General features: G+C 55.2%; 1 protein-coding gene across 4 annotated transcripts in view; it reads right to left on the bottom strand.

The window, feature by feature from the left end:
- TASOR2 (transcription activation suppressor family member 2) overlaps positions 1-12,012 on the bottom strand; it is a 50,801-nt gene that overhangs the window by 4,878 nt on the left and 33,911 nt on the right. The window contains exons 18-24 of one of the 4 annotated variants that reach the window (XM_074903553.1): positions 7,674-11,219; positions 6,719-6,844; positions 6,007-6,160; positions 4,598-4,703; positions 2,379-2,563; positions 1,575-1,689; positions 663-1,420 (exon numbers count right to left, since the gene is read on the bottom strand). In XM_074903553.1, the coding sequence (XP_074759654.1) occupies positions 1,417-1,420; positions 1,575-1,689; positions 2,379-2,563; positions 4,598-4,703; positions 6,007-6,160; positions 6,719-6,844; positions 7,674-11,219 (4,236 nt within the window). In that variant the 3' untranslated portion in view covers positions 663-1,416. Of the gene's footprint in view, positions 1-662; positions 1,421-1,570; positions 1,690-2,378; positions 2,564-4,597; positions 4,704-6,006; positions 6,161-6,718; positions 6,845-7,673; positions 11,220-12,012 lie in introns of those variants that run through there. The other 3 variants (XM_074903551.1, XM_074903552.1, XM_074903554.1) reach the window with 3 other exon arrangements.

Here is a 12,012-nt window from a genome sequence, read left to right as displayed (position 1 = left end):
TCCCACGCTTGGCCCAGCAACGGGCGCTGGTAAATTAATCCTTCCTTGGGCCGTAGCTGCGCTGCTGAAGGGGAACCACGTCTGACCGCGTCTCCTTCACAACACGGCTCCGTTCCTTCCTCCCCCCTGGGCTGAGGGGCTTTTGGTGCTTCCCCTCTCCGGGGGCAGGTTCCAGGAACCCCCATTTTTAAGCTGCCGCCGCAAGGTGCAGAGCTGTGGCTGGGGAAGTTCTGCCTCACCTTGTCCTTCCTCTCCGGAGCTACTTCAAGGCTTGACGTTAAGCTGAGCCTTTCCAGAGGCAAGATAGACCCTAAGACATGTGGAAGAGGAAGCTCCTTCCCCCCAACGCTGCCGTTACCCCGTTATTCCTCCGGCTCTTGGTGAGTTTCTCCCCTGGGGAAGGAGGAGGGGGCTGAGCCTGCAGCCCTGCGTGTCCCTGAGCCCACTTCCTTCTCTCTTGCCTTCCTGCGTGGGCTTCAAAGTCGGGCTTTACACAGAGCAAAGCTGAGTTCTGAGCTACGGGCGAGTTGGGAAAGCTGCCATCTTCCACCCCTGCTGAGGGGAGAAGCTGGGGGCTGAGCGGGAAACCCCTCTCCAGAGAGCGGCGGTGTGGGAAAGTGAAGTTTTTATTAATCAAACCCGATACAAAAACATCCTGTACATAATGTTCTTGCATTCTTTTATTAAAAAAACCACCCCAAAACCAAAGAGGACAACCCTGTCCTCCACATCAAGAGGTTGGGTATCTTACAAAGGTCGTTAATGCGGCATTTTCTCTGGGAGTGGCTTTGTCAGAGCTGCCATAAATAAAGATTTTTTTTTATTTTTTTTTTTTTTTACATTTTTTTTGTTTGTTTGTTCCTGCATCCTGTTGTCTGGCTACTTCCAGGTGCTGGAATGCGCTCGAGTCCCAGCAGTGAAATGGTACCAAGAGGCAACAGGGGCAACTTGAAATGTAGTGCGGAGTGACTGCTGCAGGCTGAAACGTACCCCCCGCCCCGCGGCCTGTGTCCTGCAGGTACAGCAACAGCCACCTGGAAAGTGCCTTTATTCCCGTGGACTCGTATCGCTCCTAAACTTCAAGTAAACAGCTTTTTTATTTTCCTATTTCTTCCGATGTCAGCTGCACTACTCACTTGAAAACACTCCAATAATTTAGAACCGTGTAACGTTAAAATAATCTCTGTCCTATATGCAACTTGGGGGCAGGGAGTCAAACCCCCCGCGAGGAATTGCGTTAGCCACCTTTAAATTATTTCTATATACAGAACTAGAATCAACCTTCCCCCACCGCCTCTCCTGGGGTGCAGCACCCAAAACCCACTGGGCTGTCGGGGCTGTGGCCTGCAGAGGCCCAGGAGGCCCAAACTGGCACCGCAGGGCCCGGGGCAGGAGCCACACGGCGGCTTTGCTTCGTCACCTGCAACACAGAGAGGTGGCCCCGGGTTACTGCCCCGCTCCCCTCCTCGCTCCGGGCAGCGCCAACAAGCTAAGAGCTGCTCCCAGCCTTTTTTTTTTTTTTTTTTTTTTTTTTTGGGGGGGTGGTGATGGAAAGGGGTAAATTCCAAACTTACCAGTAGCTTCTTCTAAAGGGAGCAGCTGCTTCCTGCATCTTCTCAAGGAACGTGTTGACGTCGGCCACGAGGATTCCTTTGCTTTCAAGGACCTCCCTGCTGATGCTGGGCTTTTCTGCAAAGGAAGGAGTGGCACCGTAAGTCCAACAAGCAAAACGAAATTTGTTCTGCAACCTACAGGAAATATCCCCAAATCCCACTGCAGTTATTCTGTTTTGCAAACGCAGAAACAATAAGATTGATAGGCCCCGAGGGAATGGCCTCAAGCTGCCCAGGGCAGGGTCAGGCTGGCTCTGAGGAAGGATTTCTGTGCAGAAGGGGCTGTTGGGCCTTGGAATGGGCTGCCCAGGGCAGGGGGGAGTCCCCGGGATCCCTGGAGGGGTTGAAGAGTCGGGCTGAGCCAGCGCTGAGGGATCTGGGGGAGTTGGGAACGCTCAGGGGGAGGGTCATGGTGGGGCTGGAGGAGCTGTGAGGGCTTTTCCAACCCCGATGGTTCTGGGATTCTGGGATAGTGCCACCTGGCAAACAGCAAGGCCAGAATTAAGGGTGTGACCTAAAGCCATCTACAGGCTCACAAAACTGCCAGCATTAAGCAGACAGCTAAAAATTTATTGATTTTGCCTTTTGCTGCACCGGCAATGAATCAGCTCACACCTGACCCGCACCTCAAATAAGTGATTCTGGCAGAAATGGGAGGGAAAATGGGGTGTTTCTGGTCCTTCCTCCACCACCTCCCAGGCTAATCCAAGACGGTGCTTGTTTGGGGGGGGGGGGTGAGGACAGCAGCCCAGAGCCCGGCCTTACCTGTGAGATACACGGCGAACCTGGCGCTGACGTGCTGAACCTGGAGGTTCAACAAGCACCTGATGTACTCGGCCTTGGGGGACCCCCCGGAGTCGCAGGCGTGGTAGTGCAGCACCTCGATGAGATCGGCTCCTTGGCCCGATTTGAGGATCAAATGCTTCTTGTGGGTGTTAGCGTCCACCCTGCTGGGAGAGGGGCAAGATGAAATGGTGAGGGGCTTCCCCTCCCCGGGTAGGACAGGACCTGCCTTCCCCCCGTCTGTGGTTCTTCCAGCCTCGGGGGCGCTTCTCCACTTGCTGCCCGGCACTAAACAGAGACAGAAGTGTCACCGTACGCACGCAGCAGGAAAACAGCTCCCAGGCAGCTCCGACAGACTGGGTGTGCTGGTTTTGGCTGGGGGAAGAGTTAATTTAGCTGGTATGGGGCTGTGTTTTGGATTTGTGCTGGAAACGGTGTGGCTAACGCAGGGATGTTTCGGTTCTCCCTGAGCAGCTCTCACACAGAGCCAAGGCCTTTTCTGCTCCTCACCCCACCCCACCAGCGAGTGGCTGGGGGGGCACAAGGAGCTGGGAGGGGACACAGCCGGGACAGCTGACCCCAGCTGACCCAAGGGATGTCCCAGCCCCTACGGCATCATGCTCAGCCTGTAGAGCTGGGGGAGGAAGGAGGAAGGGGGGGACGTTCAGAGTGATGGTGTTTGTCTGCCCAAGTCACCGTTACGTGTGATGGAGCCCTGACGTCCTGGAGCTGGCCGAGCACCCGCCTGCCCATGGGAAGTGGGGAATGAATCCCCTGGTTTGCTTTTGCTTTACCTATCAAACTGTCTTGATCTCAAGCCACAAGTTTTCTCACTTTTACCCTTCCAATTCTCTCCCCCATCCCCCTGGGGGGGGAAGTGAGCAAGCAGCTGTGTGGGGCTCAGTTGTCATCTGAGTTTAAACCATGACACAGGGGCTCGTGCTCCCACCACACTGACATCACGAGATGCCACGTGAGTGCCAAGGATGGAGCACAAGATGCTCCACAGCGGAGGTTGGGGCCTTGTCTCACAGACTACAACGAAACACCTGACTGAGCTTCTGCAACACTTGAGGACTGAAAACCAGGTCTCCAGGACGATTACTCTGTGCTGTCACCGCAGATGAAGGCTGAGCGTGGTGAGGATCTGAGATTTCTCCCCATTTGGGAGGGAGCAGCATTTTCTGCTCAGAGAGAATCAACCAGTTTCCTCTTTGTTTGCAGGTCGTTACTAGAAAGCTGTCCTTTCTGGCCCATAATCTGGCACTAACAAAGGCAGCCTGCCTGATAAAAACCTCCCTCTCCGAGTTGAAATGTAATAAAAGTAGGACATTTCAACGGGTAGTATTCACTGTCTTACTTCCCTTTTCCAAATTGCATCATTTAAATACACGCTGTTGCAAATAACCTACAGTGAGTGGCAAATAGCAGCAGAAGTAGTTCTGCTTTTCCCACCAGGGTTTGATTTTACGCACTCCCCATGACACCCAGGTTCCTCTCCACGTTACAAGCTCAGAGCTCCTCACCACTCCCCCAAATCCCACATGTGATGGGACAGAAAAAGAAACAGCAAAGAGACAATAGGGCAGAGAGAAGCCCAGGAAGGTACCCCAAAGCTAAGGGGGTGTGTGTGCAGGAGCTGGGGTGAGCTGGTGGGGAGGGAGCTCACTTTGCAGAGGCAGCTTTCGGAATGTGCAGCTCCTCAAAGTAAATTTGTGCCTTGTCTGAAGCCCCTTGCAGGCTGTAACCCTCACAAAGGGCGTCTCTGCCAAAGAGAAGGGGGAACTGCCTTATGGAGATACAGCGGGGAGCAAGAGGCAGCTGCCAGAGCTCTGCCTCATCCCGGGTCACGTGCAAGACACAACGTTTCAGGCCATCTGATCCTCTCCAGGTCCCACATCCTGCTGCTCCATCTCATATAGGTATTAAAAAAAAATAAATGTAAAAGATCTATCACACTTTATTTGCCAGTGCTCAGAGGCTGAGCTCTAGCAATTCCAGACTTGAGGCACACGGTCTCTCACCGATAAGGAAAATTCTTATTTAAACAAAACTCTTCAAACCTGTATTGTAAGAAGCCAACACCCAACCAAGGGCACCTAACTGGCCCCGTGTCCCTGCACTGACTGGACACCCCATTCCACCACGCGGGTGCGTTGAGGACAGCGGGGGTGACACGGGTGCCACCGCAGAGCCATTACCTGATGTCTTCTCTCAGCTTCTTGCTCTCCTTGTAGTGAAGGAGCCACTTCCACCTCCCGCTTCTGTTCAGTTTCTCCAGCAACCTCACCACCTCCTTCAGTTGGTCTGGGGAGACAGCAAGGGCCAGAGGTGACTGAGGGCGGAGGGAAGTGTCTGGGGGTGTCTCTGGCTCAAGCCTGGCTCAAAGTTGGGCCACCTGAGGTTGCTCAGGGCTTTGTCTAGGTGAGGTTTGAATATCTCCAAGGCTGGAGACTCGCAACCTGGGTTGTGAAACTGGAATCCTGTACTGGCAATTTGAACAAATTTGCTGTGATTTTTTTTCTCCACAATATCTAAAAGGATAAGTGAAACTTGTCCCAGTCACCTCTTGTCCCATCAGGACGCATCTCCAGGAGGAGTGTGGCTCAGTTTCCTCTGCCCCTTCCTACTGAGGCTGAAGAAAGAACCAAGGTCTCCCCCTTGCCCTCCCTTCTCCTTGTACAACTCCTGCTCCAGCCCCTGACCATCTTCACAGAATCATCTGGGTTGGAAAAGCCCTTGCAGCTCCTCCAGCCCAAGCATGACCCTCCCCCTGACCGTTCCCAACTCCCCCAGATCCCTCAGCGCTGGCTCAGCCCGACTCTTCAACCCCTCCAGGGATCCCGGGGACTCCCCCCTGCCCTGGGCAGCCCATTCCAAGGCCCAACAGCCCCTTCTGCACAGAAATCCTTCCTCAGAGCCAGCCTGACCCTGCCCTGGGCAGCTTGAGGCCATTCCCTCGGGGCCTGGCGCTGGGGCCTTGGCTCCAGAGACTCATCCCCCCTCTCTGCCCCCTCCTGGCAGGGAGTTGCAGAGGGCCAGGAGGTCTCCCCTCAGCCTCCTCTTCTCCAGACTGAACCCCCCCAGTTCCCCCAGCCGCTCCCCAGCAGACCTGTGCTCCAGACCCTGCCCCAGCTCCGTTGCCCTTCTCTGGCCACGCTCGAGTCATTCAATGGCCTTTTTGGGGTGAGGGGCCCAAAACTGAACCCCCTCAGCGAGGGGCGGCCTCCCCAGTGCCCAGCCCAGGGCTCAGATCCCTTCCCTGTCCCTGCTGGCCACGCCAGTGCTGACACAAGCCAGGATGCCGTTGCCCTCCTTGGCCCCCTGGGCACACTGCTGGCTCCTGTTCAGCCGGATAGCAATCAACCCCCCCCGGTCATCTTGGTGGCCCTCGCTGTGTTTAGATATTTTTGGGAGCCCTGACCCAGACCCACAATCCAGATGGGGTCTGAGGTGTCCACCAGAGGGCAAGAATTGCCACTCCTAAAGCGGGAGCCAAGGACACTGACACTGACAGCACCTTTTCAGACGGTGTCAGCAAACCAGCAGACAAGGCCGGGAGCCCACACGGCGTGTCTGCACCCAAGCGAGAGGCCGCAGCGAGACTCACCCAGCGTTACCATTTCCAGCACCTCGTTGTCTGACACCACGAAACCACCGGTATGAAACAGCTCCTGGTATGTGCGACCTGTTATATCTTCGGGGCTGTCCACTCCGGCAAACACCACGTTCGGAGAGTGCTTTAGCTTCAGCAAGCACGGGACCTGCTCAGGGCAGACAGGCTTTTGCACACACAGCTGCATTTCAACAGCATTTGCACCTCTCTGCAGCTCACACCTGCTCTCAGGAGAGCTGGGGAGCCCACCCTGTCCTCATCTGCATCACCCCAACATTTGTGTCTCTACAGACCAACCCCAAGGCCGTGGATGGTGATACAGGGAGCTACAGGCAGCTCAAGTCTGCGGCACTATTCACTGCAGCCCACGAGCCAAAGCCTGGCTAAACTGCTGCTTTACACCAGATAAGCCCAGCCTAACGCCTTTGAGCTGGGCTACTCACATTATTCAGTGATTAAAAATGGGAGACAGAAGGACAGCAGAACTGACAGGCTTCATGTTTTTGAACTATTTGTTTTTAACAGCTCTTTGTGAAGCACTGTTCTTTCAAGTGGAGAGAACAGTGTATCTGCTGAGACTGACAATTAAATCTGCAGCTATATATAGCGTAAAATTAAAAAAACCCTTTAAAACAAATCCTAATATTAAAAAATCGTGCTGGTAGAACAAAAAAAAAAAAAAAAAAAGGACAGACTCAGGCCTTACGTTGTGGATGTGTGAGGAAATGTCCTCGTTCCTGATGATGACGAGCAGCCGGTCAGTGCCCAGGCGTTCCGCTTCGCAGAAGCTCGGCGGTTCGATCTCCACGCGGCCGTCTGTCTTCAGCAAGGTCTGAAACACAAATCGTGTAAGCAGGTTTGTATGGAGAGTATCTTCCCAGCACACACGTGCCCGGGGATGAGGACAGAGGAGCAAGACAACGACCCCCCAACCAGGTGTCAAGGGCACCTTATGGTGTCTGGTTGCCAAAGGCACCGTGTGCTCCAGGCAGCGGAGGAGGAAGCAGCAATTTAATTTTGATGGCAAAAACCTTTGAGAAAACCCCCTTGAGCATCTCACCGTACCATGCATTGGGCTTCTTTGCTATTTCAGAGCAGCGAATCCTCCCATGCAATCACCCTCCCAGAGTTTCCAACCCATCACCAAGAACTCAAGCAAAAGCCACCTTGTGGGGGTTGAGTTTGGGCTGTTCATGCATGAACTCTGATCTGTTTTGGCCTGGGGGATGTTCAAAGTCATGGGACAAGAGGCAACAGCCTCAAGTTGCACCAGGGGAGGTTTAGATTGGATAGTAGGGAAAATTTATTCATTGAAAAGTTTGTCAAGCACTGGAACAGGCTGCCCAGGGAAGGGGCGGAGTCACCATCCCTGCAGGTTTTTAAGACGTGTAGACATGGTGCTTGGGGACGTGGTTTAGTGGCGGGCTTGGCAGTGTTGGATTTGATGGTCTTAAAGGCCTTTTCCAACCTAAACAATTCCATGATTCTAATTTCTGGTGGTGGGAGCCAAGATGAAACAGCAAGAGGTGGCTCCTGGCTTAAGGAAACCAAATGCCACCCATGTTGGGCTCAGCAAGCTTGTCCTGCACCAGCTCCTGCTGCCCTCAGCTCTCACCCCAGGGCCACCCGTCCCCGTCCAGGCCGGTGGGACCGATTGTTACCTTCACTCTTGCAAAGAAAGGGTCCGTGCCCGTCTCCACCAGGTAGAACATGCCGGGGGGGCTGCAGGCCTCCTCGGCCACGCTGAGCAGGCGGAAGCGCAGCGTGCTGCACAGCTCCGCGATCATCTCCTCGAAGGCGGCCACCCTGCGCGGGAGGGACGCGCGCGGCCGCTCGCTCGCCGCCTCCCCGTCCGCCGGCCCCGCGCCCCGGCTCCCCGCCTCAGCCCTGCTCAGCAGCGCCCTGTTCAACTTGGCGTACTCGTCGAGGATGACGGCGATGTCCCCCTGCAAGTCCTTTAGCTTATTTTTGTGCTTGAGCTGGCTGAGGTGGAAGGGAGCCGCACGGCCCTGGCTCGTGGTCTGGGCCCTGCTCCTCTCGTCGCAGAGCGCGTCCTGCCCCGGGCTACACGGGTCCCCATGCCAGCTGCGTCGCTGGGGCTGGCTGAGCCCGCTCGGCCGCGGGTCCGAGGGCAGGAGCGTCACCTGTAGAGGGCTCCTGCTCTGCAGGGAGAGCAGGTCGGGAGCTTCTCGCACAAGCAATGTCTCAGACATCACCTGGGGAGAAAAGTCTTGTGGAAAGATGCTTTTGGAGGTAGAAAAGGGTAGTTTCCCATTCCTTAGAATTTGTTTTAGCTTATAATGGAAACGGAGACATTCCATGTCCAAAGTGTGCTGGGTGATTTCCTCAGAACCCCTCCAAGTCCCCCGCAGTGACCTTAACAAATGAGACTGCCCAGCACCGTGGCTGTGCCCCTTGGAAGGCTGCGAATTTCCCACCCTCTCTTTTGGGCACTTTTTGGTGACCACGAAGTTCTGGCAGACCCTGACGACCCCCTGGCTGTCCCTAATATTGACGTATGGTGGAACGTGCCCGCTGTTGGTTTCCCTTGGGCCAACGGGCCAGCCTGGCTCAGCCCACGAGCAGCCCAGCGAGCCCCAATCCTCACTGCACCCCTCCACGTGCACCGAGCTCGCGGAGGAGGAGTCGCAGTTAGTCCTTGTGCCTGCAGCATCCCTGGATCTCGTGCTGTAGGAACCCCCGGCTGTAAACAGGGACTGTGAAGTCCCCCCAAAATATTCCTGGTTTGAATTGCTGGAGAAAGTCTCAAACAGATCTTCAGAGGTCAAGCCCACGTGTCTGTCTTTGATGGGGAGCTGCTTTGCCCTCGGGAGATCTCCAGCATCGCTAAGCTCCAGGCTTTCTCCAGCGAGCCCCCCGTGAGCCGGCCACGTTGGGAAGGGGAGAGGGGGGATTCCTCCCTCTCCCGCCTCCACGCCAGCACCGTGCAGATCAGGAAACGCATCGGGTGCCTCAGCCTCACCGTGGTTGCACACAGACCGGGGCTGGCACAGTGACACGAGCAACTCCCCCTCTGAAAAAGATGCAGGACTGGCGAGAGGGCTGCTGCTTCCTCCTTCTGAATCTTCCTGCAGGATAGGTTCCTTCTCATAGCTCACTGCCATGTCTGCTGCTTTTTCCTCGGGGCTGGCACACCCAGAGCAGGCGCCTGGTGGCAGCTGTCCCACACAGTAGGGCCTTGGGGCACCATCTGGAGCCAGGTTCACGCTGCGGGAACACGTTTTGGGGTGCACGGTGAGGACCGAGTCTGGCTCGACGCTGTGCAGACCTGCCTTGTGGCTGTGTGGAGGAGAAAGAGGCAGCGAGCTCGGGTTACCTGACACAAGCACAGCCACAGAGGAGCTCTCCGCTGGCTCTGCACGGCACTGACCCGGGTCTTTTTTCACCTCTTCTGCATATCTGGGCTTTGAGGAGCAGCCTGGGCTCTCAGCAGCCACACTCACCTCTGCAGCAGCTGCCTGCTCGCAGGGCTTCCCGTGTTGGCACAGGACTGGCCCCTGCTTGCTTTGCTCTAACGAGCGTGGGGGGGTGTCTGTGTCTTTGCCACGGGGGAGAGGGTCCCGCTTGCGGGAAGAAGCAGGAGCTGAGCCTCCACAGGCAGGTGAGGACAGACCGTTTGCAGAGCTTTGCTGCTGCCTGGAGGGCTCCTTCGTGGAAGACATCCCCTCTCTCACTGAGGAGGAGGGCTCTGATTCCAGGAGGTGATGAAGAGAGGTCTCTGGCTCCTGTGGTGTGTTAGTCACCATCCCTGTGTTTGTTTTGTCACTCCCGAGGCACACATCATCGCTCTCCTCAGCTTCAGAGTCACCTGCTAAGGCTGTAAAGTCCAAGGTAAAGCCCTGGCCATCACCTGCTCCCGAGGACTCATCCAGCACACCTAGGTGGTTGCCAGAAGGGCTGCTACACTGTTCTTCTACCAAAACCTTGTTCCTTTCTGGGTTTGATTCACTGGTGCTCAGTGAAGTGAGGTCAGCACAAACGTCGCCTCCACACCTTTGGGAAATGCAGCTGCTCCCTCCCAAGCCACTCTGGGATGGAGACTGGACGCTTGCCGTGGCCTCCTGGTGCTCTGCAGCAGCCCCGGGATCTGTTGCTTCATCCAGAGACGTGAGGAAGACAGAGCTGGAGTCGGGCAACAAAGTTAGAGACAGTCCCTGGGTACAGAGTGGCTCGAGGTGAGCTGTGCTGGCAGTTTTGCTCCCAGCAGGCGCCTGCTTTTCTGCAGAGGGCGCACGATCGTCATCTTTCTGTACTAAGCCATCCCCGAGCGTCTCTCCAGCAGGTCCCAAGTCGCCTGTGATGCTGTCTGGCTGCACCCCACAGACAAGGCTGGGAGCAGCCGGTAACGGCAGCATCGACTTGCCGTCACGGGGTGACCCCACATCGGCTGGACTGGCTGTGTGTGCCAAACCAACACTGTTTGTCTCTGTACCTGAGGCAGCCAGAGCCTCCCGGGGCTCTTGCAGTGTGTCCAGGCTTGGTGCCACCTCACCAGGAAGCCCCCGAGGGCCCGTTCCAGTCCCATCTGACAGCACTGGTGTTGATCTGCCTGGGCAGGGGGATGTTATGGCAGTGGGGGTGGGCACAGGGCCCTCTCTGGGAACGCCAAAGTCCTTTGGACATACCAAATTCCCTTGCTTCTGCTCGCTGTGTTCGTGCTCCATGTTGGCATCACCACTTTCAGAAAATTCTAAATCAACAGGCTGCAGGACTGTGCTTTCATATTCAGAGTCCTCTTTCTCTTTTTTACACTCCTTCATTTCTTCCTCTTTTTCTGGATGTCCGAAGGGGTCTTGTGATTCCCTGCCTTCCCCACTGGCTCCATCAGGCTTTGCACTTTTGGGACACGCTTCTAAGGACATCAAATCACATGCACGAGGCCCATCGCTGGGGGCCCAGCTGCCATCCACAACTTCCATACGGTGCCCAGCGTCTCTCGTGCTCTCCCCATCTTTGGGAGGGCCGGGACCACCCCCTGACCCTGCTGCCCACCCGCTCTTCTCCTGCTTTCTGTGTCCACCCAGCGCAGTCGGTGCTTTGCTCCAGGGAGATGTACTGGAATTTGGGGTTTGGCTGCACGGGTTTTCCCTGCCCAGTGCATCTTGGGGCTTTCTGGCATGGCCGAGCTCATCAGAAGGGCTGGGGGCCATCGTAGCGTCCGACAGTCCCTCCCTGAGCAGCTCCTCCTGAAACAACACAATTCAGAGGTTAATCCTCAAGGGAGGCAAATCCAGGAGCTGAGACGCCCGCGCAGGAGGACTTGGATATTTTAAATGCTCAAACTTTGTGAATACAACCACTCCAACAGCACCTGAGGACATTCATTTGAGTTTGTCTCTAAAATAAGTCCAGGTTGAATCCTGACCCCACGTGAGCCACTACCATCCCCACTGCAGCCAGCAAGGAGAGTCCCACAGACAGCCAGGGAAAGGTTTAGAAACTTTCTATCTTCTTTACACCATGAAATGGCTTAAAAATAGACCAGACTGTGCAGGGGCCATCAGCCAGTGCCCAGAAGTAATATGTGTAATCAGCATCCTCTTATCTCTCCTGAGATTATCTATCCAAGCAAGCTATATGGACACTAGGGACAGTGATTCCACATTTCCCCCAAAAACACTTCTGCCTGCTCCACAGCACTGAGCCCAGGTGGTAAAAAACACTCGGATGTTTTTTTCTTCATGCAAAACAGTTGCAGCCCTATGGTAGCTGCCTGTTTGTTCAGAGAGGAAGTTTGAATTATTTTAGTTCAAGAATTCAGGCTTGAAAAATGTCAGCAGACACCCATGTTTTGTATTTAGCCAGGTACTCCTGCTCCTGACCATCTGCAGACCATAGAAACTGTAAAAATGAATTTTAAAAACCCTACCCAGAATGGAATATTAACTGACTTCACCAGAAGGCTGAGGAAAATGTTGCAAAATCACGGCACTGCTATCTGTGGGGAGGATATCTCCAAGCCAGCAAACCTCAGCTCTC

The sequence above is a fragment of the Athene noctua genome, chromosome 3, assembly GCF_965140245.1.
Source record: "Athene noctua chromosome 3, bAthNoc1.hap1.1, whole genome shotgun sequence".
Classification (NCBI taxonomy): domain Eukaryota; kingdom Metazoa; phylum Chordata; class Aves; order Strigiformes; family Strigidae; genus Athene; species Athene noctua.
This window is presented reverse-complemented; position numbering and strand designations above follow the sequence as displayed.